Source organism: Calliopsis andreniformis, chromosome 5 (genome assembly GCF_051401765.1).
Source record: "Calliopsis andreniformis isolate RMS-2024a chromosome 5, iyCalAndr_principal, whole genome shotgun sequence".
NCBI classification, from domain to species: domain Eukaryota; kingdom Metazoa; phylum Arthropoda; class Insecta; order Hymenoptera; family Andrenidae; genus Calliopsis; species Calliopsis andreniformis.
Window position 1 is genome coordinate 2358800 of NC_135066.1, and position 26919 is coordinate 2385718.

General features: G+C 35.9%; 8 protein-coding genes and 1 long non-coding RNA gene across 16 annotated transcripts in view; 5 read left to right on the plus strand and 4 right to left on the minus strand.

Annotated features, from left to right (window-relative positions):
- Window positions 1-1346: 1346 nt before the first annotated feature.
- Window positions 1347-4189, plus strand: LOC143179284 (dihydrolipoyllysine-residue succinyltransferase component of 2-oxoglutarate dehydrogenase complex, mitochondrial). 2 transcript variants are annotated; one of them, XM_076378440.1, is made up of 9 exons: window positions 1347-1512; window positions 2012-2036; window positions 2182-2233; window positions 2512-2582; window positions 2657-2784; window positions 2856-3146; window positions 3269-3444; window positions 3518-3968; window positions 4045-4189. In XM_076378440.1, the coding sequence occupies exons 1-9, from the start codon at window positions 1438-1440 to the stop codon at window positions 4177-4179; spliced, it is 1404 nt and encodes a 467-aa protein (XP_076234555.1). In that variant the 5' UTR covers window positions 1347-1437; the 3' UTR covers window positions 4180-4189. The 2 variants fall into 2 exon arrangements, with proteins under 2 accessions (XP_076234555.1, XP_076234554.1); XM_076378439.1 differs by having other exon boundaries at window positions 1348-1512; window positions 2856-3191.
- A 1231-nt stretch (window positions 4190-5420) lies between these two features.
- Rpt2 (26S proteasome regulatory subunit Rpt2) lies at window positions 5421-7401 on the plus strand. The gene is made up of 5 exons (XM_076379052.1): window positions 5421-5480; window positions 5762-6323; window positions 6405-6791; window positions 6881-7116; window positions 7188-7401. The coding sequence occupies exons 1-5, from the start codon at window positions 5478-5480 to the stop codon at window positions 7320-7322; spliced, it is 1323 nt and encodes a 440-aa protein (XP_076235167.1). The 5' UTR covers window positions 5421-5477; the 3' UTR covers window positions 7323-7401.
- Window positions 7402-7419: 18 nt separating this feature from the next.
- LOC143179733 (uncharacterized) lies at window positions 7420-8281 on the minus strand. 2 transcript variants are annotated; one of them, XM_076379057.1, is made up of 3 exons: window positions 8141-8281; window positions 7921-8010; window positions 7420-7821 (listed from the first exon to the last, which is right to left on the minus strand). In XM_076379057.1, exons 2-3 carry the CDS (start codon window positions 8008-8010, stop codon window positions 7420-7422), a joined length of 492 nt encoding a protein of 163 aa, XP_076235172.1. In that variant the 5' UTR covers window positions 8141-8281. The 2 variants fall into 2 exon arrangements, with proteins under 2 accessions (XP_076235172.1, XP_076235171.1); XM_076379056.1 differs by having other exon boundaries at window positions 7921-8013.
- Polr3f (RNA polymerase III subunit F) lies at window positions 8045-9436 on the plus strand. 2 transcript variants are annotated; one of them, XM_076379054.1, is made up of 4 exons: window positions 8045-8241; window positions 8412-9030; window positions 9095-9256; window positions 9335-9436. In XM_076379054.1, exons 1-4 carry the CDS (start codon window positions 8162-8164, stop codon window positions 9407-9409), a joined length of 936 nt encoding a protein of 311 aa, XP_076235169.1. In that variant the 5' UTR covers window positions 8045-8161; the 3' UTR covers window positions 9410-9436. The 2 variants fall into 2 exon arrangements, with proteins under 2 accessions (XP_076235169.1, XP_076235170.1); XM_076379055.1 differs by having other exon boundaries at window positions 8179-8271.
- A 723-nt stretch (window positions 9437-10159) lies between these two features.
- Acf (ATP-dependent chromatin assembly factor large subunit) lies at window positions 10160-17820 on the plus strand. Of its 3 annotated transcripts, none has more exons than XM_076379048.1 (14): window positions 10160-10407; window positions 10861-10999; window positions 11078-11292; window positions 11362-11572; window positions 11651-11880; window positions 11952-12622; window positions 12691-13155; window positions 13232-13722; window positions 13795-14571; window positions 14648-14865; window positions 14929-15110; window positions 15302-15415; window positions 15846-16200; window positions 16528-17820. In XM_076379048.1, the coding sequence occupies exons 1-14, from the start codon at window positions 10295-10297 to the stop codon at window positions 16706-16708; spliced, it is 4362 nt and encodes a 1453-aa protein (XP_076235163.1). In that variant the 5' UTR covers window positions 10160-10294; the 3' UTR covers window positions 16709-17820. The 3 variants fall into 3 exon arrangements, with proteins under 3 accessions (XP_076235163.1, XP_076235164.1, XP_076235166.1); XM_076379049.1 differs by having other exon boundaries at window positions 16540-17820; XM_076379051.1 differs by lacking the exon at window positions 15302-15415.
- A 336-nt stretch (window positions 17821-18156) lies between these two features.
- Window positions 18157-19438, minus strand: Roh (reduction of Rh1). 2 transcript variants are annotated; one of them, XM_076379060.1, is made up of 3 exons: window positions 19287-19438; window positions 18382-18561; window positions 18157-18313 (listed from the first exon to the last, which is right to left on the minus strand). In XM_076379060.1, exons 2-3 carry the CDS (start codon window positions 18557-18559, stop codon window positions 18240-18242), a joined length of 252 nt encoding a protein of 83 aa, XP_076235175.1. In that variant the 5' UTR covers window positions 18560-18561; window positions 19287-19438; the 3' UTR covers window positions 18157-18239. The 2 variants fall into 2 exon arrangements, with proteins under 2 accessions (XP_076235175.1, XP_076235174.1); XM_076379059.1 differs by lacking the exon at window positions 19287-19438 and adding an exon at window positions 18921-19079.
- A 416-nt stretch (window positions 19439-19854) lies between these two features.
- Window positions 19855-22048, minus strand: Mrps5 (mitochondrial ribosomal protein S5). Its single transcript, XM_076379053.1, has 6 exons — window positions 21769-22048; window positions 21504-21578; window positions 21091-21432; window positions 20753-20983; window positions 20485-20684; window positions 19855-20382 (listed from the first exon to the last, which is right to left on the minus strand). Exons 1-6 carry the CDS (start codon window positions 21839-21841, stop codon window positions 19999-20001), a joined length of 1305 nt encoding a protein of 434 aa, XP_076235168.1. The 5' UTR covers window positions 21842-22048; the 3' UTR covers window positions 19855-19998.
- Window positions 22049-23908: 1860 nt separating this feature from the next.
- On the minus strand, window positions 23909-24848 carry LOC143179380 (uncharacterized). 2 transcript variants are annotated; one of them, XR_013001956.1, is made up of 3 exons: window positions 24486-24848; window positions 24358-24410; window positions 23909-24252 (listed from the first exon to the last, which is right to left on the minus strand). It is a non-coding gene; the product is annotated as an uncharacterized LOC143179380 (long non-coding RNA). The 2 variants fall into 2 exon arrangements; XR_013001957.1 differs by having other exon boundaries at window positions 24358-24848.
- An 8-nt stretch (window positions 24849-24856) lies between these two features.
- LOC143179379 (homeobox protein Nkx-2.4) overlaps window positions 24857-26919 on the plus strand; it is a 29636-nt gene continuing 27573 nt past the window's right edge. Inside the window, exon 1 of the mRNA XM_076378583.1 lies at window positions 24857-25693. Within this exon, the coding sequence (XP_076234698.1) occupies window positions 24997-25693 (697 nt within the window). The 5' untranslated portion in view covers window positions 24857-24996. The remainder of the gene's footprint in view (window positions 25694-26919) is intronic.

Here is a 26919-nt window from a genome sequence, read left to right on the forward strand (position 1 = left end):
GTTATAATGGACATTCTAATGTCTCCACGATTATTGCCACGAACCCTTAACAATTCCTAATCTATCACAAATAATATATCGAAGTCGTGTAAGATATTATCGATACAGATACTATCCCTTTTAATATTATTCTTAACCTTCCTCGGTGAATTGATTTGGTGCATGCGAATTCCCTTCACAAGAATGTGTATTACACCAACAGATATTCACGTCTTGTGCGGCTACCTTAGAGACAGATTCATAATCCTCTCGATGTACGTGAAATAATAACAAAACGACGTGCATTTATCATTCAAATAAAATCGCCATGTTGCACAATAAATCTCGACACCTCGATAAACAACACACACACACTTTTTCCTGTCAAATGGTCGCGTTGAACTAAAATGTCCTTCGTAGAGTTGCACGGTCCATGCGACAGTTAACGATCAAACATTATCGCGTATTGCGCTCATAACAAATATGTTCCGCTATACAACCACCACACCGCGTACTCAATTCATTCAATTGGATCTTTGCTGTTCTCACATTTAAAAACCCAAACTCAGTCACGAACGCATCGATATGCTAGAGATCGTTCGTAACACCATCGAACGGAGCATCAAGTTTCTACTGTTTCTCAAAATTCGAAGCATTCAAGCAATTATCTTATAATTCGACATATTTCCCACCGAATAATACGTATCTACGATCATTCAACTGATAGGATTTCAGTGATCTATTTTGAGTAAACTGCATACGCTTTTTGTGATCATATGGTTACGTATATATGCGTATGCAGATGAGTTGATAATCTGCTCATACGATAACTTCAGGGGGAATCTTAGTGACAGGGTCATCATCAGCTGACACGATTCTCATCGTTCCGTGTACTTTAAACAGACATTTCCTTAATGTATGTTCGTTTTGTTTCGTAATCGTAACGAATGGTTTCAATTATGAATAAGTTTCAATTGTAGATCATATTTGTGTTACATATAAATAAATAAGTGAGATTTAGATAAAAATTTATTTACTGTTTTGTAAAATGAACTTAAAAATATACTTTGTATAAATATTGTAAACGCAACGTACTTTTGATCTTTTAAACTAACTTTTTCCTTACCGAGTCACCCATATTTCATATTCGAATAATGTAATTCTATATTTCGTATTTCATTTACATCGACAAACAGTTTCGAACGTCGCTCCAAATTTATATTTATATATCGATATTTCTAAATGCTACGTTCACATGATAACGAAGCAAATCAAACGTTCTTCCTCCTGAAGTTGATTTTTGTGAGTTTTGGAACCCATTAGCAGCGAATTTCAGAACACACATACGTCGTAACAGTAAGCTAGCCCCACTACTGAGACTGAGTGTCAGCCCTGCGCTGCTTCCTCAACATCACGAGTCTCGAACCAACACCTGAGAGCATAATTTTCTGCTAGAGGATGGCCGCGATGCTGTCCAACTGTTCGCGGCTTGTGCCTCGTGCAATAACACGAATTAGTATATCACGAACGAAGGTAAGTTGTTCCTTATCGTGTTCTGTCCTATTTCATTAGCCTCGAGTCATCCGTGACACATGCATTAGATAAGAGAAGAATCTAACGTCCTTTCGAGTAGAACCTGCCAAGGTTGTTGAAATACTACCCTTACCTTTCGGATCGATTATATAATAGCATCTCGACATTTATCATATGCAATTCGATTCATCATTAGCGCGATCCATCAATGAAAAATCAGCAATTTTTCGTGGCACTCGAATTCGAGCAGCCCTTCTGAATGGTTGAATAGATTTCAACTAAGTTTGGAGCTGCTTGCTATTCAGAATCAAGATGCTATTCGCGGTGGAAACAATACCTATTTTTATCTTGTTTCTCTTGTGTTACACTTCTGTGTCACAATTCATAGAAGGTCGTAAAAGTACGTTTTATTGAACGTTTATAAGGCATTTTGATTAGAAACTGTATGCTTCAAGAGAAATATTTGTGTGTTAATATTATTTTCTTTCTTTTTTTTTAGGTTGTGAGGTCGTTAAGCAGTCAAGGTAAGACTAATTGGTATTGAAGATATTATGTTAACAAAGTGGCGAGATATGCTGAAAATCTAAACATTATCTTTATAGAGAGGCATATCAACGTTGGGGATAACCATGAACATAAACTACTAATTGTATCAAATCATTTTTGTAGGGCGCATACTATTTATCCACACCGAACATGTGGTCAACAAGAACTCTCGATTGTAAGTTGAAATTTACATAGAAAATTAGATATATTTATTAGATAAATATCTATATACAACATATAACAAGATAACATATTAGGTTGAATAGAAAATATCAGCAGATATTTCTAGCCATTATATAAGAGATTGATATAAGTTAGTTTTAATAATAACTAATTGACTTTTTATATAAATGTTTGACAAAATTTTCTAATCAATCTAATTTGTAGAACATTATTTAATATGTTAGGATATTAAATAAAGCAATTTAAATTGAAGCAACTGAAAATTTCTAGGTGTACAAAATATAAGAAATTTCACTGTTGGATAGACCAGGCAAGACATATTCATTCAACATCCACATTATGTAAGTAAAATATAGAAAAAATTTACCAAAAAGTAGTAACATATATTGTAACAATTTATGTTTCCGTTTATTAGGGGAAATAAAAGAGGTTGTAGTACCAGCATTTGCAGAAAGTGTTAGCGAAGGAGATGTCAGATGGGAGAAAAAAGTTGGCGATCAAGTTAAAGAAGATGATGTCTTGTGTGAAATTGAAACAGACAAGGTAATTTTCATTCTGTGCATAGTATAAATGTTCTGTAATTTAGAACACTTATGGATTGCTTCTTTTTGTAGACTTCAGTTCCTGTACCAGCACCTGGTTCTGGCGTTCTCAAAGAAATTTTCGCAAAAGATGGTGAAACTGTCAAACCAGGGCAAAAACTATGCACCATTGACATTGGCGCAGCCGGTGCAGCTCCATCACCACCACCAGCAGAAGCTCCAAAACCTGAAGCAGCTCCTCCTCCACCTCCTCCTTCTGCTGCAGCACCACCACCACCTCCACCACCCCCATCAGCACCAAAGCCTGCAGCACCTGCTCCTCCACCTGTTCCACCTCCAGCAGCTCAACCTCCACCCCCACAGGTACCTGCAGCATCCATGCCAGTTGCTGCAATTAAACATGCCCAGGTGTTCTTTTTTTTTTTTTTAAGTTTCCTTTTTCATTTAATTAATAATTTTTCTAACAAAATTTTGGAAACTTCTAGTCTTTAGAAGGTGCTAAAGTCCAACTACCTCCTGCTGATTACACGCGCGAGATAATTGGCACAAGAACAGAACAGCGAGTGAAGATGAACAGGATGCGGATACGTATCGCGGAGAGATTAAAAGATGCTCAAAATACAAATGCCATGTTGACAACGTTTAACGAAATCGATATGAGGTTATTACATTTTTGTGGTGACCTTACATCCTTCTCTTTTTAATTCTCAATAATTAATCGTACTTTTTTACAGTCGTATTATGGAATTCCGTAAAACACATCAAGAGAATTTCACGAAAAAGTATGGCATAAAACTTGGATTCATGAGTCCATTTATTGCAGCAAGTGCCTATGCTTTGAAAGATCAACCAGTCGTAAATGCTGTAATAGACGGTACTGACATAGTTTATAGAGATTACGTTGATATCAGCGTCGCAGTTGCAACGCCAAAGGGTCTTGTTGTCCCAGTTCTTCGTAGCGTGGAGAACAAAAATTTTGCAGAAATTGAAATTGCTTTGGCGGCAATAAGTGATAAGGCAAGAAAAGGGAAGATATCGGTAGAAGATATGGACGGTGGTACCTTTACAATAAGTAATGGTGGTGTGTTCGGTTCTCTTATGGGAACACCTATTATTAATCCACCACAAAGTGCAATTCTTGGAATGCATGGTGTGTTCGATAGACCAATTGCGGAGAAAGGGGCGGTAAGTAATCAGTTTTATTCTCCTTCTGTCAAATCTTTTTGTGAATCATTATTGTTGATGACATAATTTATTTTAGGTTGTAATTCGTCCAATGATGTACGTAGCTTTAACTTATGATCATCGATTGATTGATGGACGCGAGGCTGTGCTATTCTTGAGGAAAATCAAGGACGCTGTTGAAGATCCGAGAATTATCTTAGCTGGACTTTAAAGCATCGTAAATATTTTCACTGAATCGCTTCAAATACGCCTCTCACCACCTCCAAAACGTTTTATACACGTTGTTGTATTTTGTTCATCGAGGCTTTTACTTAAGAATTCAACATACTTTCGAATATACTTACTAATTAATGTGATATACGAAAGTAAGAACAAAGTATCGCCTGATCGAGACCATAAAATGTTTATATTCGAAAACTTTATTTTATTATACAAGTATTATTTCGATTCACTCATATTTCAGTATTTTACAATAGGTATCGATTTTTCTACAATCGCGAGCTACAATTTTATCGTACTGATATTTCCTTTCATAAGATACTTTATAAAACACACCAAGGCTTACTATGAGAAAGTTTTATTGGCATGAAGAAATATTTCCACATTCTTGTGACTCAGAATACTCTATAAAAGAAGTTGTTACGAAGTATCTTTGAATCGAAAAGAAGATATGTATATAATAGGTGAAATCTTCGTTTGAGATACTTAAAATTGAATTGTATTTTTCATTTGCTATTAGGCTAAAAAGCTATTTCTGGCGAAAAGAAAACTGTAAACTGTTTTGTAAAAATATTCTTATTTGTACATCTCTTATATTATTGCTGGACAACACTTATTTTTTAGTACTTCAGTTTTATGAATAAACAACGCAGAAACCGTTTAGCGATGCGTGTTTACAGTTTTCAAGAAAAAAAAACTGAAACAACCATGAATATTTGTAAAGATTGTTTTATCGTTTTCGATTGTATTTATTTGTATTTGGATGGCCTTTATCAGTGAGACGTCATAAAGAAGCGATATTCAAAAACTAGAAGATACTTTATTGCAAAGATAAATGTATCTACATAATTGAAATAAAATTTCACCAAACTACATATTGCCAACATTGTTGAATTATATTCATAGGTATTATGTGGATTCTATAGAACATTTTACAAAAATTTATCGTACTGCACGCAATGAAATATTAGTGTTTCTACATTTTATCTGGAAATTTACAATTGGGTATAACTACTGCGAAACGCAATTGTGTAATTTATTGTTCTTAAATAAAATAGCAATACTAAATTATTCCTCAATCGGTTACTTAATATTCTTAAAAGTATTATAATACTTTCATTTCAATTTAAATATGAATAATTTTAGAAATTTTAAATAATCGATGGTTTACGATTAGATACATCGCGTATCGATATCTCGTGAAACAAAATATCGAAATTCTGTTCGATTGTACTCATACAAAGGGGATGACTCCGCCGTTTCGTTTGAGGATCAAATACTGAACGTGAAATGGTAATTTTCAAAAACTTCTGTTTCTTGTAAAACAAATAGTTTATTTTATTATGAACAATTTACAATTGAATGTTGGAGAAATATTTTTTAATAATTTAAACCTATTACTTCTCGTTAAATAAATATCGTTTTTTCGTTTGACATTTTAGGTTAACTTTATTTTCAGTTATTTTATATCAAATTACGTATTACATTGTTAAAAAATTATGATTTTTTATCTACCTATGTTTTTAAAAAAATGTAAAGTTATAGTTCATGTTTTACAATATTTATAATAACAGGGGCAGAATCAGTCTGGGACTGGTGGCAGTGGAGGCGATAAGAAGGATGACAAAGACAAGAAAAAGAAATATGAGCCACCCATTCCAACAAGGGTGGGCAAAAAGAAACGACGTACTAAAGGACCAGATGCTGCATTAAAATTACCTCAGGTCACACCACACACACGTTGTAGATTAAAACTTTTGAAGTTAGAACGTATAAAAGATTATTTATTAATGGAAGAGGAGTTTATCAGAAATCAAGAAAGGTTGAAACCCCAAGAAGAAAAAAATGAAGAAGAAAGATCTAAGGTTGATGACTTAAGGGGAACTCCAATGTCTGTTGGTACATTAGAAGAAATAATTGATGATAATCATGCTATAGTTTCTACATCTGTTGGTTCAGAACATTATGTGTCCATTTTATCATTTGTGGATAAAGATCAATTGGAACCAGGTTGCTCTGTTTTACTTAATCATAAAGTTCATGCTGTTGTTGGAGTATTAGGTGATGATACAGATCCTATGGTTACTGTAATGAAGTTAGAAAAAGCACCACAAGAAACGTATGCTGATATTGGAGGTATGTATTCATATATGCAAAAGCATTAGATAGTGTATCATTTTTTTTGAAGTAGTAAATTTCACATTTATCATTTTTTAGGTCTTGACACACAGATCCAAGAAATCAAAGAGTCTGTAGAATTACCTTTAACTCACCCAGAATATTATGAAGAAATGGGTATTAAACCACCAAAAGGAGTTATACTTTATGGTCCACCAGGAACTGGAAAAACATTATTGGCAAAAGCTGTAGCAAATCAAACTTCAGCAACTTTCCTGAGAGTTGTTGGCTCTGAACTTATACAAAAATACCTAGGGGATGGGCCGAAACTTGTAAGAGAATTGTTTAGAGTTGCAGAGGAACATGCTCCTTCAATTGTCTTCATAGATGAAATAGATGCTGTAGGAACAAAACGATACGACAGTAACAGCGGAGGAGAACGTGAAATTCAAAGAACTATGTTAGAACTTCTCAATCAACTTGATGGTATGAGAAATTGTTTAGCTGTAAAATGTGCAGTTTAGAATTATACTTCAATTATTGCATATTAATAATGGAATATTATTCTCGTTTAGGATTTGATAGTCGAGGAGACGTTAAGGTTGTAATGGCTACCAACAGAATTGAAACATTAGATCCTGCATTAATCAGACCAGGCCGTATTGACAGAAAAATAGAATTTCCATTACCCGACGAGAAAACAAAAAGAAGAATTTTCAGCATTCACACTAGCAGAATGACATTAGCGCCTGATGTAAATTTAGCAGAATTGATTATGGCTAAAGATGATCTTTCAGGTGCAGATATAAAGGTAAGGTTTTAACTAAAATAGAAACAGAATAAAAATGTAACTAGATATTAACGAATATTTTTCGTTTATAGGCTATATGTACCGAAGCTGGTTTAATGGCACTACGTGAACGCCGTATGAAAGTAACAAGCGACGATTTCAAAAAATCTAAGGAAAGTGTGTTGTATCGGAAAAAAGAAGGTTCTCCCGAAGGATTATATTTATAAAAATATTGCAATTAACATTCTTCACTTACAATTTCAACAAAAAATGTTATACATCCCAATAAAAATGTACACAAAGTCATGTTTTGATTACACCAAATTAATTATTTTCAAATGATTCCTTAATAGAATGCTGTATGTCCAGCAAGTTCGATTCGTCAATATTTAATTTTTCTACATCAGACTGAAAATATTGATACAATGTTTGGATACATTTCGTGGAATGTGCTCTTTGTTCATTAATTATTTGTGAAAGTGGCTTCTGTGCATCTTCATCCATATGCTGAGATGCTGTCATACATATATGACATTCACCTCTCCTAGTTTTATCAAGAATTCTATTAACATCTTGAGGATGTTTAGCATTCTGTGGCATGGCTTTTAATAAACTTTTAAACTTTCCTAAAATGAAAGCAGTTTTAAAACCTTCTTCATATCCTTTATCAAAGCCTTGTTGGAAGACATCATTAGATCCATTTTCTACACCTTCTCTATAACCAGTCTTTAAAAAGATATTTAATAGTAAAGTAATTTAATGTTCCTTCTAAATAAATTTCAATTAGAATGCACACAGCTATAATAATTATATATAAAAAAATACCTTTTTTGCAGCATTTCTAATTCGATTCCATTCTCTACTAGCAATGTCCAAAGAATCTTCGTTTTCAGAGGAATTTGTAAAGTCATTCATCTTCTTCAAAAATTTATTTATAGTAATAGAATATTTAATAATGGTTTGAACCACTTATTCTAATTTTTAAGTAATATAAAATTGGGAAATATAACCTAGCAAACATTAAAGAGGAATTAATTGAACTTACACGCAATCTTTGATAAATACGATGGAAACAGAAGCTGGCACTTCTAAAGAACAAAATGACAATGCTACAGATGCCAATTCATCTGACTCGATGGAACAAAAGTATATTTTTCTTCCTTTCATTCAAAATTAGTGAGATATATTTTCTATGTAATTAATAGGTTATGTTTACTATTATTGTGTGTATAGTATAAGATGAATAATGAGTGACAAAATTAATTAGATGCGTAAGTAAAGTATTTCAAACTTATGTATGTTATTCAAAATTTCAGAATCATTGCCCTTGCACAAACCAGACCAAAAGGCATATCTGACAAGGATTTAACAGCTGAAATGCCAGAATTGCAACCCGCTCAAAGGGCTCAAATCATAAATAAGCTTTTATCCCAGGGTCAACTTGATTTATTCAAACAAGGAGGCTCTTTATTGTATCGTTTAAAAGATCCTTCTAAAGCAAAGATAGCTAAAGGTGCAGATAATGAGGAGAAAATTGTCTACTCAATAATTGAAGAAGCAGGAAATAAAGGAATTTGGATTCGTGATATAAGATTTAAGTCCAACTTAATGCCAACACAATTGAATAAGATTTTGAAAAGTTTAGAAACTAAAAAATTCATTAAAGCAGTCAAATCTGTAGCAGCCAGTAAAAAGAAAGTGTATATGTTATATAATTTAGAACCAGACACATCTGTAACTGGTGGTGCTTGGTATCAAGACCAAGATTTTGAAGCAGAATTTGTCGATGTTCTCAATCAACAGTGTTATAGGTTTTTAGAAAAGAAACGAGAACAAATGAATTCTTGCAAAGGTGGACCAATTGCAGCTAGAAATGTTACATTTGCTTCATCTAAAGAAGTGTGGAAATTCATTTCTGATTTAGGGATAAGCAAGGTTTGACTATTACTATAATTTCTATGAAATGGTACACATGATAATAAAGAAATTCTAATTACAGGTGAAGTTATCAGTTGAAGATTTAGAAATGATATTAAACACTTTAGTATATGATGGAAAAGTGGAACGTACTGTTTCAGGAGATGGAAGTAATTTATATAGAGCAATAGAACCTTTATTAACATCACCTGGATTAATTAAATCCACTTGTGGGGTTTGCCCTGTAAGTTCTTATTTTACTTATTTATTGTTCTGTACTTCAATATAAAGATAATTAAATTTGTGACTATTTCATGTGTAGGTGAGAAAAAATTGTTGTGATGTCGGCGACGTAACACCCACAAAGTGCCAATATATTACAGAATGGTTGGAATAATGTTTTTTAAAATAAAATATTTCAAAATAATTATGTGTTTCTTTGTATTTTTCATACATGGTCCTTTTTGTAGATACTAGAGAAGATACTTTGCATTATAGACAAAGTTCACAAACATTGATATTATCTTAGAAAGTTCCATAATCCTATTATGTTTACAGCGATAACATTACAATTAAAGCAGAGCTTCCTTAAAAAGAAGGTCAAACATTCGTTCGATGAAGCGCAGATGTTCATTCCCGCCAAATGAAAAAGTTAATATACGTTCCAACCGGATATCAATTACCAACTACAAAAAAAATACATCTCATCTCTGTACCATTTCCTTTAAAAAAGCTACATCTCTCGTTAACTCGCTCTTGAAAAATATCCAAATACAGAATTAAGAGACATCAAAGAAATTGAATATTTTCGTCCTATCAGTAACAATAGTACTTATCAGAGAACTAAATCAGTTTCCCGCGTTTCAAATTCTGATCCCATTTAAGTTGGCATCACGATCTTTCCCATTGGCTTCCGGCTCAGGGATGCCAGATGTGAATGCGCGCTTCCACGAACACCGTTAAGTCGTGCTTTGTCAAGAGATCCAAAATGTTTCTCGAAGCGGCACAGAAGTGACACGCTGGGGACACGTATGAACAGCAAAAATTTTCGCGAAAGTGATCGCCAAAGATCGCTTGGAAGGAGTTCTCAGGATAAACTTTCGAGTGCCCGTTAAAAAGTTCTCAAGTGTTCGCTCGTGAGTTGGCGTGCATCGCATGTGCCCGCGGTGTTCCGGAAAGGGTATAGTTCTGTCTTTGACGACGCAGAATTGATTTCCCGAGTCGCTGGAAACGTGAACGTGAACCGTGTCAGAACATCGGCGAGTCTTTACCAAGTGTTGACATGCCGCTACTTCGCAAGCAACCGTTTCAACGTCTTCACGTCTCGTCGGACTTCAAAGACGACGACGAAGTATTTCATTGCGAGGTTACCAACGAGATCTTCAAGGACTACAAGTAAGACCATGACAGCCGAGATCGCTTTGAAACACGTTCCGCTCTCATCACAGTATGATCTGTTGGACGTATGCGTCTGAGATTCTCTCATTTTCGTTGCGTTCCAGTGCGTTCAATCTGTTGTAAATATCAAACGTTGATAGACAGTGGCCAATGTTTTGGTTCCGAGAGATTCTTCGCAATATCCGAGAAGTAGATATATCTAGGAGCTTTGTCGCGTGAAACGCAGTTAATGCGTTTGGCCAGCTGATAGAATAGGAAATGATTATTTTGGGGATTGTTTGTCATTTAATACAGTCCTTGTTCGACGAAGATTGTTACTTGACATTTTATCCTTTAACTTTGTTTTTCCTTTTTTGAAGCTATTTTGTAGTTTTGCTTAAGGGTATACATGTAGAGATATTATATTTTGATGTTTAATGTAATTATGTGTGTGTGTTTTGTGATTTGCAGTGAGTTTTGCGAGAGGATTATTTTATGCAATTCCCTCATATGGTCCTGTAGTATTACTGGAAGAGCTAATATGACATATGAAGAGGCTTTGCAGTGTGAGGAAAATGCAAAAAGAAGTCTTAAAGAATTTCCTATGGAGGTATGATGCCTTATTAGAAATGAATTTTGATGGATTTTAGCTTTAAATATTTATAATATTCTGTGTTTTGTATTGCAGTTACGTATTCCTATACTGTATCTCGCCAGCAAAACAAACAGAACATCTTTTAGCGATATGATAGAAGATGTATATCAGTTTGCAAGAGATCGTTACTTTGTAGGAGAAATGGTAGAAGCAAGTTTCACAGAAGATTCTTGGAGTGACTGCCATGTTTTGCAAGTCATTGCACCTACAGAACAACAAATTAAAGCATATATGAAAGAAAATAATAGGTGGGAAAAATTGGTTTTTATTCATATATATTATATTGGCATAGTTGATTCATATATTTGTTACATTAGGAGTCCACAAGAACAACAATATCATCCACCAGCAAAACTATTTCGTTATGAGGTAGAACAATTAGACTGTGGAGATTCAGATGTCAGTCAGCTGATGATAGTAGAAGCAACACAAGTGAGAAGAAGAAAACAACATTATAGCAGAGAACGTAATAAAATATTTTTAAGACAGTTGTGTGAACAAAATGAAAGTGGTGTATGGATTGTAAAAGTGAGTAATTGTTTTCAGAAGAATAATTTTTATAAATATATCGAATACATTAATAAAAAATGTTTTATGTAACTTTAGGATAGTGTCTTACAAAAATATGGAATTAGCAAAGTACGTTTTGACACCATATTTACTGGTCCCCCTCCAGATTTCACATCACGTATCAAAAGACCTGTTAAACACAAGCAGGAATCGATAGATAAGTTTCTTACATCGGATATATCAAAACAAAAAACATTAGATAAAACAGATCCTCTTAAAAAAGTGAATCAAACAGGTGTGGATATAAAAAAGTTCAAAAAACCAAGGTAAATAATATATATTAAATTATAAGTAATGGCTCTAGACAGTATATTAATGCTACAAGGTTTATCAACAGAGTAAATGGAAAGTTCAAAGAAGAGCTTAAAGCAAAAGCTCTAGAAGAAAAGGCAAAAAGGAAAGAAGAAAGAGTTCTCAACAGTGAACGTAAAAAGGAAGAGAAACAAAAGTTGGCTGCTTTGGCTGCTTATGTGAAACAGTGGAATAAACCAAGAGAAGATCTCGAGTGTGAAAACCTTTCCCCTCTTCCGCAACCTACACCCGTTAATATTAGCATACCTAATGAAAAATTTGGCGACTGCGTTATGATTTTGGAATTCTTAACATTTTTCTATGAGGAATTAGAAGTCAGTTCATACTTCCCAAACGGTTTCACTTTAGATTTATTGGAAAAAGCATTATTAATGAAAGAGACGTCAGGACCTTGGAGTGATCTCCTACAGTTGTTATTGTCAAGTATTTTCAAGTATCAAGCAGACGAGGAAGACGAAATTGACGCTCAGGCATCTGAGGTGAACGATATCAGTATATATGAAGGAGCATCGTCGATGACGAAAGCTGTAAAACTTGCCACAATAGCTTCTACATGGAGTCAAATACATCAAGGTTACAAATTATCCGAATTAACATTAGATCATGTAACCTTAAGTGAAATTTTGAGACAACATTTGCTAAGCTCTGGAGGACGAATAGGAGAAGTCGCTTCTAAATGGAGGTATTCCCAAAGAGGTAAGACTTAAAATATGTTTAAAAAATTCAGTGATCAATGAACGATGTATAAATTCTATTTCTTTCAGGTGGATACACAAATCAAGATGATCCAGCGCTTTTAATGAGAATAAATGAGACGTATATTTTAAGATTGTTAAGCCATCGAAATGTACACGAGTTTGAGTTAAATGAGAAATTAAAGGTAGCTATCTGCCTCATAAATCAGTTGCTTACCGTAGCTACGATACGTGATATTATCGAAGAGAGGCATGAGAAACTTCATCAAGCAAAAAAGGAATTGAAATCTTTTTTAATAGCTGAACAGAAAAAGGAGAAAGAGGAAAAAGAAAAGATGAAAGAGCGTGAGAAAAATAAAGAACTTCAAACGCCAAAGAAAGTAACACGTGGTAATTGTGAAGAAGAGAAAAAGAAAGAGGAATATGAAAATAAATTGAAAGAACTTCAGGAAGCATCCAGAGATGATCAAATGATGCTTTATCTAGGTTCTGATAGAGCTCATCGTAGATACTGGAGATTTTTATCAATACCAGGTAATTTCATGTTCTGTATGCTATTTAAATAGAATGAAACAAGTTTATAAATTATAATTGTCTGTTTTATATGTAGGAATATTTGTAGAAGATGATGAATGGTGGCCAGGTAATTGCCTTCCTGAAGGTACACCTTATCAACCAGAATTGCGAGATAGGGAATCTACGTATGCATATTTAAGGAACAAATTCGAAGACGAGTTTAGCGACAAAGAAAACAGTTTCAAGAAGTTGAAGAAGTCTCCCAAGAAAGTTACCTTTAATGACAAAAATGGGCTTAAATCTCCAAGAAAAGATGTACCTCGAAAAGAATTTAAACAAGAATTTTCCGATATCAGAAAAAATTTAATGGCTTGTACAGGAGATAAAGAATGTCCAGTTCATTGGAAAAGATCTACGATAAAGTGGAGTTTCTTTGGGAAACCAGAAGATTTAGAAGCTTTAGTAAATAGTTTAAGCGAACGAGGAATTCGGGAGGATGAACTCAGAAATAATATTATGCAAGAAATGACAAATTTAATATCTGTGATCGAAGAATGTCCTAGACATAAACTTAATCCCGAAGTCGTAAGTATTTTACAGAATTTAAATCAGTATTATGTTATTCAGTATGAATTATATATAAATTTTGTATTATAGTTTTCAGAACCCATTAAAGGGCACGCTAGTAAAACAACAAAAAAGAATAAATATGAAAATGCAAACCTGAATTTCCCCTCTGAAATGTCAGTTGATGATGTTTTGGAACTGACTTTAAGGGACTATATCTTAGATTTCGAAGATAGACTAACTGTGGGTTTCTTAGGAAATTTGAAAGTTGCTAGTCGAGATGCATGGAGAAATGCGATTAATAATAGAAAATACGACAAGCAGTGTGACAAATTAGTTTATGGTGTAAACGAAATTGAGGCAGATGTTGTTTCTAATGCATCGTTAGATAAAATTAAGAATGAAACAAAACATAGTAGGCCAGGGACTCCAGATTCAGAAATTGGAAGTATTAACATAAAGACTTACAAAGATTCAGGAAAATATTTAGGTCCACCAGGGGAAAATGAATTATCACCAGACCTTAAGCAGCAAGCTACCATTAAACAATTGGCTTGCGCGATTTTACAGTTGTCTCATGCTATAGAACACAAGTACTTACACAGACCATTAGGTACCGACGATAAAGACAAAAAATGGTCTGGCGAAGAGACAAGAGAAAGATGGGAACAATCGCTTATGGCATCTACTAGTTGGTCTCAATTATTTTTACATTTAAGTACTTTAGAAAATAGTGTTGCGTGGAACAAAAGTGTTCTAAACGCTCAGTGCTGTATATGTAAACGGCGTCGAGACGCTGACAGAATGCTGCTTTGTGACGGATGCAATAAGGGCCATCATCTATACTGTTTGAAACCAAAACTTAGTGTAATTATATTTTTTTCCTTTAAGGAGATGTTTTCACTTAAATGCAGCAGGTCACAGTTTAATTTAATATTTGTAGGCTGTACCAGATGGCGACTGGTACTGTAAATCGTGCAAACCACCAACAAAATCAAAAGATAAGATTAAAAAACGAAGGAAATTTGAAGAGGAATTAGAAGAAGAAGTAATATTAACCAAAGAAACTCGACATAATCGTGCTAAACGTATGTTAGAAAGCGAAGAGGAAGAGGATCTAGAGGAAAACGATAAGCTGGATGAAGAAAGCGACGAGGATATGTACGTAACATCTTTTTTATTTACAAAAATGATAAGAGTTATTTAATAATTGTCACGTTTTAGGAACAGTCAAATAAATGTGTGTACCGCGTGTAGAAGTGGTGGAAAACTGATTAGCTGCGATACGTGTCCGAACTTTTATCATGTAGAATGTATAGAACCTCCCATAGCAAGAGCACCGCGTGGAAGATGGTCATGTTCGGATTGTAAAGACAGAAAAGATAGGAGGACTAACACAAAATATGGTAAGTTATTCGTGAAACTGTAGTACAAAGATTTTTAAACGCGAAATTAAGAAGGAAATCATTACTGTATCTCGAAAATCTTAAATAGTTCTTTATTGCTATCTTAAAATTTAGATATCTTTAATCAATAGAATATCTATTTTAAATATTAATATAATGACGCAGTTTCTTAGTCTTAATTATGTTGTTAGTGAGGGGGCGTGAAAGGGAAAGGGACAAGGAGAGATTGTGCGCTGCAGCAGCACGCTCTCGCATCCATGGCTTTGCCAAGAGCCTCCTCACTACAGAATCTACAGACTGGGACGGTCTGTATTGTCTCTATTCTATTTTCTATAGTATTTCGTATGTAATACCATGCTTAGTATAGTTCATTAATTATTCGCAAAAACAAGTTAAATCTTTGTAGTAAATAGATATTAGGTCTTATTGCATGTGTGTATGTGCAGAAAGTTTCTATTTTCTTTCATAGTAAAACAAAGTTCTTTAAGTTCTTTCCTGTATTTTTATTTTATATCACTGTTCTTTGATATAAAATAATTACCTATCCTTCCTTCAAACAAGCAGAAGATATATCAAAGCTGTAGTAAAATTTTCATTAGTATGCTGATAGTTCGTTATAGGCGTTTATCAGCTTTACCACGTAAATTTTTTGTAACGCTTTCCATATGCTATTAATATAAACATGTTTCTACACGAAGAGTAATAGTTAATTGTGTGTAAAACTTTAATATACAGATAGTAGTAATTCAGAAGATACTGAGCCAAGACAAACGAGACGTGCAGCTAAAAGAGCTGCTGAGATCGAACAAGAAGAAGAAGATAAGGGAACAGTTAGAGGATCTATGACAAGGTTACAGGAGTTACTTTCAGATATTAGGCATCACAAGGATTCATGGCCTTTTCTGTCACCTGTTACAAAAGATGAAGTACCAGATTACCATGATATTATTTCCAATCCTATGGATTTTGGTACAATCAAGTACAAACTAAACAATGGAGAATATGAAACGTTGGAACAGTTCTTTGGTGACTGTCATTTAGTATTTGATAATTGTCAAACTTACAATGAAGAACATAGTTCAGTATACAAGTAAGTCTAAGTATCATTAATATTTTTCTATATTAGTTCGGATGCCAGAGATTATACGATTAACGCTACTGATTGACGTGCTATGGTTTATACTGCGAAAGTTTGTAGAATACTGTCTGATACTAAAATAAAAACGGAATTGATTATTACTTAAAATTATCTAAGAAAATACTAAATTTGTTCGAATAGTTCTAAGTCTCACAGTTTACAAAATTATCGCAGTAAAAACGACAGTTATGATGATTGAAGTTTGATCAAAATCTTTGGCCTCCGAACAACTAAATAAGTACAGATATTGAAAGTTAGACTATGTCATTTTAAAAATAGTTACGTATACAGAGCAGGTATGAGGTTATTGAAGTACTTTGAGAAACGGTGCAAAGAGTTAGGATTGCACTACAACGAAGATCTATTACGACCACCAGAAGCGAAGAAGCCAAAACTAGAAGAAAACGGTCTTACGAATGATAGCGAAGACGAAGATGTAGATGTTCAAAAGACAAGATAGAAACAAAGTACATACTTCAATACGTTATTGCTTACTGAATATTAATTTTTATTCCTGATACGTAAATTAAATGTACCTTGAAATTGCGGATGGATTTTTACACTAATATTCATTAGTGTATAAATTCATGGTTCAGAAAAAAATGTTCTATAAATTAAATATTATCAAAAGACTTCATTTTGCTAATAAAGGAAGATCAGGACTATCCTAAACCGATTCTAATTACATAAAATAGACGAAAATTGAAACAAAGTTGAATAAAAAATAAATTGCCAGTCTAAAGTTTGATTTAAATCAGTGTAAGACAGCTCTGATGTTTCCTTCATAAAAATTAAAAAATAGTACATACAAAATCTACGGGACTATTTGAGATATGCGGTAAACATGAAGCTTGTGATGCGTTCAAAGTGTTTTTCTTTCTACATTACTTGTCAAACGTCCTGATTAATATTTTCTTAGGCTTGCTAAAGTAATAATAATAATAATAAAAAAAAAGAAAAAACATGCACAGTATTATTCGTAGAATTTTACGCATGATGTAATTGCTCTCATATACTATTAAGACTCGTTAATGTAGAGCATTTTTATAAAGAAAAGCGAGCGAGCGCGTAAGCAATGAACTAACTTCATTTGCTTGAGCCAGTACAAGATTAATATGTAGCTTTTTGAGTTAGTATTATTATAAAAGAATTTTTTGTTATTGAGTAAGCTTTTTTACATTATAATAACTATTTATTATTTTAACGATATTCATCGCACGTTTTCTTTCATTGTGCAAATATTGCAGAAGTTTTCCTAAATATACATTCTGGGTTTTCAAAGTTCTTATTTCTATACGAAGTTTGCATAAAATACATTACTTACTATATGTATTTTACAGTATATTTAAACCGTGCGAAATGAAATAATGCGATAACACAATGACTGATAATTTAAAGAGCCAATGCATACCTAATAATAAAAATCAAGAACTTTTTTATTGCAAATGTGAAAAATATTCGTGTATGTCGATCGATATATGAGAAGTACAGTTACTAAGTTCTTTACTTGTAGTTATATAAAAAGATGTAAATTTTATCAGGATCCGAATACATTGTTATATGTTGCACGAGCTATTGGAAAATGTAAATTGTATTATTTAATTTTTATTTTAGGTTTTACCAAATTGTTAATCTATTAGCAGTACTTATCTTTCTTTGCAAAAATCAGCCTATGTTAAGACAATTTAGAGCAAGAATATTTAGGCTGGCCCTACACAAAATCTACGGTACAAATTATCATTATTCTCTACATTGTACAGCAGTTGTAGGAGCAGTTATTTGTAATCATGTACGTTTTATACAATTAATTTGGTAATAAACTTTTAAAATAGATTTATAATTAAAATCTGTTTATAACACAACATAGCAAAAAGAAATATGAAGTCATTTTAGGTTTTACTACTTAAATTCTTAGTTTCGAAAGATTCTATATATTTCTTTTACATGTGTAGTTTTTTGACATGTTATACTAAAGTATCTTCAGATATATATTAATGATGAGAATGTCCCAAAAATGTCTGCCTATCCATCTCTCGCCATTTCTTAACATTTTCTGGACTATAACCTACAATGAAATAAATGTAGATAAATGTAGAAATATTTTTACAAATATTTTAACAATATTCCACTTACTCATTCTCTGTATTTTGTAGAAGATAGGTAAGGTTGCTATGGTGCCAAATATCCACCACTTGAACATCCAACTGCCTTTGTAGTCATAATACATTCTAAATGGAAACTGAGCAATCTTTGCAGAGAGAGTATATGGATATTTCATAGGTCTTTGAGGGATTTCAGGGTTTTCAGCCATGTCTAAAAGCAACATATTATTTTTGTTACTGTTCATCTATGCAATATTACTTCTAGTATTATACTAAAGTAGTACTATACTTTAAACAATTCTAATCACAAATTATTAATTAAGATGAAACAAACCAATGTTCGTCTATTATACAAAGCAGATGCAATTACTTTTACAGTTTACATTCAATATAATTTGTAATTCAAGTATGAGAAATCTATTCCTCTTATTACTTAATATTACTTATACCAATTTAGTAAAACGTTTAAGAAGAGTAATATAACTGGTATTAAATTGATTTAATACAGAGATAGTTTTATTTAAAGATATTCAAACATTAATGTTACCAAGCTTAAAAATGTAATAATACCTTCTCTTTTTTACTAAACCAAATTGCAAATTAATGTTCACTGACGACTAATACAGAACGAAAAGCACACTCCTACGGTCACTGTACAAAATTACATAACCAACATTCGAGTAAAATATATCGAAAAGAATCGAATGGTTATTTGTCAATGATTTCACGTTATGGTACGACCACTTTATTGGTCACACGTTGGACAAAATTTAGAACGCTTAAATCCAAGAAAACGGTAGAACATTCTAAAAACCAGAACAGGTTAACATTCTATCTTCAGTTTTACATGTAATATTGTATATTATTGCTAAACAGCAATATTAATGAATAATATGTCATTGCTAATCTTCTTTCAATTGTTTATAAAATACATACCTCAAAAAAATAATGGTATAAAAAGAAATAGCGCTAGTAAGGATTTAAAATGTTGAATTTTATAAAATTTTGTAAAAATCGAATACGTAAATGATGAAGTACGAGAATTGCACGCCGTCTGTTGCGAACATTATGAACTAATACTGCCAAGCCATCTAATGATAAGTTTAGAAATTATCGTACCGAGCCTGCTGACACCATCTAACGATGATAAATAGCAATTAATCACCTAGCTCGTCAAGAATAGCACCATTAACACCATCTAGTGGCAATGTCACTGTAAAGTTTTCACCCGCGCTCCCTTTGCCGTAGGTTAAATACACTTGATTTGGTCTAACCACAATTTACAAAAACTATGTTTTCCTACTATTTATTAACTTTTTTCATTCGAAATTGTCACATAATGAATGATTACGAGTTTCTATATGGCTTAATGTACAGATGCTTAATAAATAAATAAATAATATTTTTAATACCTGTTTGATAAGTAGGAGTGTTAGTTCACAAGCTGCCACTAGATGGCTAAGTATTTTGGTGTCCATATTTTGTCCCACTTAATTATTTCAGAATTTACTATTGTAAAATCATATAACGATTTCTTATTAGAAAACACATGTATATACAGTTCATTTCATGGATATTATTTACTGACACTATTAACAGTTTACAATAAAACCCTTGGAAAGGGTTTATTATTATTATTATTGATGAATCATTCTTGCTGCTCTTCTGTCTTGTCATGTTTCCTCCATTTAGACACTCTCGCTTCCGGATATTTTTCAGTAAGGAAACTACAGATATCTCCATATTCAGCTCTTAACCTAATTCTCATTTGAGCGTGATCCCTTATACGTTCCATTTTACGTATATAAGTGGAATACGACTCTAGTTTTGTATAAAATGGTAGAGGCTTCTTTTTTCTTAAAACGATCTTCCCATCCATTACATATTGATTAAAATCTAGTATTTCGTTTCGCTTTATCTCTTCAGGTTTCCTGACTGTATCTGGTGAAGCCACTACTTTCGGAAAAGTGGTCTTGCCATTGAATTCAACTAAATGTAATTTCTTTTCATTTGCCATTTGTTGGTATGTTTTCTAAAAGCAAACAATGCACTAAAAGCCTCTCATCTTTTCAAAACTTGCAGTTTGAGAAAGTTAAATTATTTCAGATATCAAATAACAATTGTAAAAGCATACCTGTCTTAACAAACCAATGAAGAAAGCTTTTACAAGATTTGGGATGTTATCGGAGCCTTCAACTTTTGCATATATATCTGTTATACCAACTGCCTCGCAGATTGTTCTAATAACACGATGACACACAAGCCCATAACCTTTGGGCTTTTGTTTTACAAATATTTTTGTGCTCCCGAATTGCGTAAAAAAATCATGCAGTACTGAAATAAAGGAGCTTTTTATCTTTCAGATTTACAAGTATCAATTCTGGTAACTCAAAATTATTTACCAGTATGATTGTCATATCTTTCAAAATACATTAATCTTTGTCCAGCTTTGTTCTTTACTAATGTCAAAGATGTTCTAGCTTCAGGTCCAGATGTGCTTGCAAAACCTGCCAAACCATTTCCATTTCCAGTCACAGCAATAATAGCATATCTTTTAACGCGACCCATATTACTTGACATGATATGCTTCTGGGTAAAATATAACACCCAAGTTTCGAATCCAGTAAAGGGTTCTAGAATCATACAGAAGTTGTTATATAAGAAAATCTGTAAGCATTTGTGTCTAAAAATTATATTCATGAAAATAGGAATTTCCATATGGTCTAGTTATAACACAAACCGTTATGAACTGGATCAGGTGGTCCAAGTTTTCGTCCACCCATTATGTTTCCAGTCCATCCTCGTTCCAAAGGATGCTGCTTTACTCGTTTTCGAGAAAAAACCTGTGGCTGAATAGCTGGAACTTCCTTTTGCTCACTTTTAGGAAGTTTACGCATTTCAATTAAATGATCCCCTTTTACGACAGAAGAATTTAGACCTGGAAACAGTATTGGTATCTTTCCACTGCCTATCATTTGACCTCTGTTCAAGTCTTTGGTCCTCGGAGCTCCTTTTCCTCTTCCTCGTTTTCTTCCTGCATTGCTGATACCCGTAACTGATTTCCATAAACTTTTGGCTGGCACTAAATACAACAACAGCATTAGCTTAAATGCCATGTGTTTTTCAAAACAGGAAAAATCACGATGTACTCACGTTTACAGAAGAAACTGGTACTCCTTGCATTTTGCACCAGTAGATCTTGTGGTTTCAAGAAACTAACTACGACAGCTAAAAATAATTATACATTATATATATAGTTTATTATACATAGTGTACGTAAGGTAGAAGATTAAATAATTTGATAGTAGTTTTGCTTAGATATAAAGGAAAACAATAAATAAAACTTATTAACAGGTATTTTGGTTATGTAAGAGAAACGAAATATATTGCAATGAAAAAAATTTGTTATTGCAAGTACCATTGCTCTTATAGTTGTTATTTTTAGCATAATTTGCTATTAATCCGCTAATGCGAAATATTCGACATGCCATTTTAAAGACAGTCAGATATCTCAGAAATACACTTGATGACTAAAAAACAGTGGTATGATCGATTAACCATGGGATGTAAGAAACATAGTTCATTGATCTGATTATATAGCTAGAAATACATCATCAGCTGAACTAATTGTAAGACAATAAAATCAATTATTTATGTTTGTGTCTTGTAACAACTTAAAAAACTTATTTATTTAGGTTTTATATAGACTAAAAATTTGATATAGTTAACGTGCTAGGTTCAAATTTGATTGGTTTGTAAACACGCAAACACTACAGCCCTCTAGCGGCGATATCTATGAAAAAGGCGCCAATTTCAAACTTATATTTCGATAGACAGATTTTTAACTGAGGTTTATAAGCACTCACTGATTTTATAATGAAGGCAAATTTTGAACATAACAGAGTGTAATTTAAGAAATTGGACCACATTTCTTAGTAATATCCGGAATTCTAAACTTAAAGATGAAACATTAATTTGTTGCTAATTAAAAGAAGTAGAAACCATTATGTATTATTGATCGGTTTCTAAAAGGATTGATCGTGAAGCCTCTTTACAATTAATGCAATAATGGAACCACATAATCCGGAATTTTAAAAAACAAATAAAAAAAGGAAAAAGCGAGCCATCAAAAGCATTCTCTGTTTTAATTATTGGTTATACAGTTAATGATGATTGAAGTATTTTTCTATTAGTTCAAATTAGGATATAGTAAAATGTAGAAATGTAAATTAAATTGGAGTGAAGCTTTTATATTTTGAGAACAATATTTAAACATACTCTCTTATTATCAAAATCTTACTACTTCAAATACTGCTACTGAAGTACAACATTCATAGGAAACTCGAAAGAAAGAAAAAATATATTCTAAATCAATCTGATCTAGAATATTAATAATTCTTTTCCATGTCCACCGACTATACATATCATCACGAGTACAAGATGGAACGTGCGACGAGGCGCCTGTAAGTCACTACGGACAGTAGGGGAACTCTGCGATAAGATGGTCGGTTAGGCCGCTGGAACGCTGACGAGAGATCCCCCGCAGAGCATCAGGGCGCGTGTGCCAGCAGAGAAATTTTTCCAAGGACAAAGCCAGAGGTAGGGTCCTAGGGAAGGGAGGTGGGTGTGGGTAGGGGAGCAGAGAAGGGGACGATCGTCGGTGGGCTGTCCCAGAGCGTCGGTGGCCATGAGACGCGAACGGAGCAGTTATACGATGTGATCCCGTGCAGGGTGCTGGGGATCGACTCCCGATAGGTCGACCCGTTCCAGGAGGTCTGGGCAGCTCGCCAACAGCGTGTCGACGAGCTGCGGAGCGCGACCCCGAGGAAACGCAGCGGCAGCTGGCCTACGACCCAATGGGAGGCTTCTGCCTCGGCGATTGGCGAGGTTCAGCCAATGGCAGGGCTGTTAGGTCTGTCCCCGCGACCCCCTCTGTCCGTCCGAGTGGGAGCCGCTCTCTCACACGCAAAAGGGGACATCTCATCACGACTCTTGGTAGCAGGCACTTCTCCGTAGTGGGCACTCCACTCATCGTGTCGTCGTACGGGTTCTCCGCGAGAGGCTGTGGGGCCCGAGCCCTGACGAGCGAGCGAGCGAGCGAGCAAGCTAGCGCGATCGCGACCGGCCGAGCCGCTGGTCGAGTGGGTCTAAGCGGTCGTGAGGACCTCTCCAGGAGTACCCAACAGTCCTCTCCATTCATTCATCCATCCATCCATCCATCCATCTATCCAGCGAGTCAGCCAGCCAGCCAGCCAGCCAGCAAGCCAGCCCAGCCATCCATAGACGCGCTCTCCTCTCCTACGGAGAGAGAGTGTATCCTCGACGAAGGTGGAGGCGAAGCGTAGAGTGGTACATCTACCATCGTCTCTCTATCGGCAGAGTCCAAGGACTCGAAGACCCCCCGGCTGTGATTTCAGTCGGCCGCCGGCCGGCTCTGGCCGGCCACTCTCCTCGACCACGTGTCTTCGTCCTCGAGAGTCGTGTGCCGTGACGAACCGTGTCGTGTCGTGCCGTGACGTGCCGTGCCCCCGTGTCGACTCGTTACCTGACCTCCTTGGTCCTCGCGGAAGAGGCCCGACTGTTCATCCGTGCGCGGCGAACCCTTCCAACTGGGGCTCCTCTTCGCCTTCTTGGCTGTGCTTCGAGCCAAACGGAGCAACCTACACTTCTGTCGTGCCTTCGTTGCTCACGGGATCGCTCGCCGTCGAGCTAGGCCTTGACCATCGATCAGGGTCGACGTCTTTGACCCCGATCCCGTCGACGAGTGCTCACTGCCCGACCAGGCCGCTCCTCGACGGAGGAATGCGTCGGATGACGTGGCGACGTTGCTGGACACGTCCAGATAGAACCTGTGCCGAGATGGACGAGCCTCGTGGTGTACAAATTCGTTCATCCTGGAGACCTGTGGAGAAGGAATCGTTTCAGTTGTTTCGAATGATGGTCTGAGTTCTACTATTGGATTCTAGTGATTGTGACCTGGAGGATTCGGTGATACATGGTTACGTACCCAAGTGTAATGGTGGGACATTTCAGCTGGGCTGATGCCTGATGAACTTGGAACTGTTTGGACAGAAAGTGTATATCAGAGTGTGACAGTGGAATCTTTGGATTATATAGAAAGTGATGCCTGCAGACCTTGAGTACACTTCGACGAAACTTCACGAACTTAAGACTTTCAATCTCCACTTAGAGAAACGTTCCAGAGGATTTTAGAGGATTGCGTAGTATCCCGAATGTGTGCGAAAGTGTAGTAGTGAGATTCCTAAACCGTGCAGATAATTAAGACAATTTCACCTTGGACTCTCAGTTAAAGCAATCCCAAGTCCCCCATAATTATGTTCCGAATCGTGACTATATGTCCACCAAGTGTTCAGTGATGTTCAATCCCCACACAGTTTTCCAAGACTCTTGAATCTCCCTGAAAGAAAAAATTCCCAAAAACCAGCAACCCTGTCCATCCCAAAAGGGGACCAATAACCCTCGAAGGAACCCTTAGACGAGGATCCCCTCGTCACCATCTTCTACAACGTCAGTGTGGTTGTCAGCGACGGCAGCCTCGTCATGTCGTGTCCTTGGGGTTAGCGCCGGCCTCAGGATTCCGCGAAGAGCGAGCTTCAAGTACTTCGACGGCGCGGGCCTCGCCGAGATGAGCGGTGGCACCGGCGGCGGCGGTGGTGGCGGAAATAACGCCGGGAATCAGGGAAACGGGAATGCGAATTATCACCAGCACCAACAGCAGCAGCAGCAGCAACAGCAGCAACAGCAACAGCAACAGCAGCAACAGACCCAGCTGGAACAGGCAAGCCTGCTGCCAGATTTAAACGGCATCGACCTGGCTATGAGCCTGTCGCCCAAGCAGCATTCGTCTCACGTTCAAGCGGCTGCAGGCGCACACACGACCCCGTTCAGTGTCTCAGACATCCTCTCGCCCATCGAGGAGTCGTATAGGAAGTTGGACTTAGCGATTGGAGTTGGCGTAGCCACGCATCCTCAGGGCTCGCCCTACGGGAACGCTTGTGGCGGCCGCGTAGGCGGAAATACAGGCAGCTCGAGTGCAAGCAGCGGTAGCCCACCGCTCCACGGCGCCTCGACGCCCGGCGGTGGAACGCCAGGGCCAGTCTCAGGAGCGAACGACGCCGCCGCCGGGATGACCGCCATGGGGAATCCTTACGCTTCTATGCAGCTTACTTCTCAGTACCAGTACTGTGCTGCTGAATTGTCCCCGTATCATCACGCGGGGCCAGCGGTCGCTGGAGGCGCGGCTGCTACTGACCCTATGGTCAGGTCCCATCATCCATGGTACACGCCTGCACCGCCGGCTACCAATGACCCACGATTTGCCAGTGAGTATATCTTGATATTTGTGGGAGTGATGGGTTAGTTGGTTAGGGGTTGAGAGTAGATCTGGTTACGTATCTCGGGAGGTCTAGTTTTCTCTTGGGAGGATTGCAGGAATTCTTCAGTGTTTTCTTTCTTTGAGTCGCTTAACTTGGAATGGGTGGATAAGTAGAGAGTTTCGAAAACTCCTTTGTGGGTTGATAGAGGATGGAGATTTTAGATGCAGTAGGTTCTTGAGTCTTGCATCTCTTGTAGATGTTGAGATGTATGTATTTTAGTTTGTTAGGGGTTTGCAATTGTTCCACCTTGGTCAAGTTTTGGGGAGTATATTACTATGAGTTGCAGTATTCTAGTCTAAGTTTGTCGATATCTCTTCTCTCTTCAATTACATTGAAATCTGAGGTGGCTAAGGTCTTACTGTGAAATTTTCAAAATCGTGGAAATATTTTCTTCGATAGGGTTGTTCTACCTTCATTATTGCAATCGTATCCGATGGCATAGAGGATTTCCTAGCAGGAAATTCATGATAGGAGGTAACCAGATTCTCCACAGAGCAAATATATGTTTCCAAACGACACTCGTACGCCTTGCACGCGATCATCCCCTTCGCCACCGACGGAGCACGTCTGTCTCGCTTTTATCGGTCTCATATTAACTAGAATCGTAGCTGTCTAATGCTCAGGTCCATTTAGGTTTCGATGAAACGTCGGTCTCATGTTTCAAAGTCCACAACAGCCTGTTCTCTGATGTTGCCTTGTGGCGACTGGAGAGTACCGTCGCTTGGAAGAATGATTTCGAGTAGCTGACTGTGTGAAATGTAGACAGTAATAAAATGTCAATTTCTCCAGTAGCTAAATGTCAATTTGTCCAGTCACTGAAATCTTAACAAGCTTAAGGATGAATTTGATGATGAATCTTGTGCATGGGAGCTTTAGCAATAGCTACTGGGAAGATCGAGTAAAGTGAAAAAGATAGTTCCAAGATATCTTGAGTGACCCATCGAGTTTGTGGATCAAGACAACACACTACTCAATCTTCATCTCTTTCATCCTCCCACAATTTCATATCTAAGATTCCTAGAAGTTGGGCTAGTCTTCAGTCTTCGCCTCTTCAATCCTCTCACAATTTTATATTCAAAACCCCTAGAATTAGAAGCCAAAGTTGGGTCAATCTTACTTCAGGCTTCCTCCTTGCCTTCATAATTTCGAATCAACTTCTCATCATCTCAGAA

Excerpts from the sequence above, each read along its gene's own strand:
- LOC143179284 (XM_076378439.1), top strand. The coding sequence starts at position 1,438 with ATGGCCGCGATGCTGTCCAACTGTTCGCGGCTTGTGCCTCGTGCAATA. Across the intron at positions 1,513-2,011 it reads TTAGTATATCACGAACGAAG|GTTGTGAGGTCGTTAAGCAG; the intron begins GTAAGTTGTTCC and ends CTTTTTTTTTAG. Across the intron at positions 2,037-2,181 it reads GAGGTCGTTAAGCAGTCAAG|GGCGCATACTATTTATCCAC; the intron begins GTAAGACTAATT and ends TCATTTTTGTAG.
- Rpt2 (XM_076379052.1), top strand. Across the intron at positions 6,324-6,404 it reads AACGTATGCTGATATTGGAG|GTCTTGACACACAGATCCAA; the intron begins GTATGTATTCAT and ends ATCATTTTTTAG. Across the intron at positions 7,117-7,187 it reads TTTCAGGTGCAGATATAAAG|GCTATATGTACCGAAGCTGG; the intron begins GTAAGGTTTTAA and ends TTTCGTTTATAG.
- LOC143179733 (XM_076379057.1), bottom strand. The coding sequence starts at position 8,010 with ATGAATGACTTTACAAATTCCTCTGAAAACGAAGATTCTTTGGACATT. Across the intron at positions 7,822-7,920 it reads TTAGAAATGCTGCAAAAAAG|ACTGGTTATAGAGAAGGTGT; the intron begins GTATTTTTTTAT and ends ATCTTTTTAAAG.
- Polr3f (XM_076379054.1), top strand. The coding sequence starts at position 8,162 with ATGGAAACAGAAGCTGGCACTTCTAAAGAACAAAATGACAATGCTACA. Across the intron at positions 9,031-9,094 it reads CTGATTTAGGGATAAGCAAG|GTGAAGTTATCAGTTGAAGA; the intron begins GTTTGACTATTA and ends TTCTAATTACAG. Across the intron at positions 9,257-9,334 it reads CCACTTGTGGGGTTTGCCCT|GTGAGAAAAAATTGTTGTGA; the intron begins GTAAGTTCTTAT and ends TTTCATGTGTAG.
- Acf (XM_076379048.1), top strand. The coding sequence starts at position 10,295 with ATGCCGCTACTTCGCAAGCAACCGTTTCAACGTCTTCACGTCTCGTCG. Across the intron at positions 13,156-13,231 it reads GAGATTTTTATCAATACCAG|GAATATTTGTAGAAGATGAT; the intron begins GTAATTTCATGT and ends TTTTATATGTAG. Across the intron at positions 13,723-13,794 it reads ATAAACTTAATCCCGAAGTC|TTTTCAGAACCCATTAAAGG; the intron begins GTAAGTATTTTA and ends TTTGTATTATAG.
- Roh (XM_076379060.1), bottom strand. The coding sequence starts at position 18,559 with ATGGCTGAAAACCCTGAAATCCCTCAAAGACCTATGAAATATCCATAT. Across the intron at positions 18,314-18,381 it reads CTACAAAATACAGAGAATGA|GTTATAGTCCAGAAAATGTT; the intron begins GTAAGTGGAATA and ends ATTTCATTGTAG.
- Mrps5 (XM_076379053.1), bottom strand. The coding sequence starts at position 21,841 with ATGGCATGTCGAATATTTCGCATTAGCGGATTAATAGCAAATTATGCT. Across the intron at positions 21,579-21,768 it reads TAACAACTATAAGAGCAATG|CTGTCGTAGTTAGTTTCTTG; the intron begins GTACTTGCAATA and ends AATTATTTTTAG. Across the intron at positions 21,433-21,503 it reads TACCAGTTTCTTCTGTAAAC|TGCCAGCCAAAAGTTTATGG; the intron begins GTGAGTACATCG and ends TGTTGTATTTAG.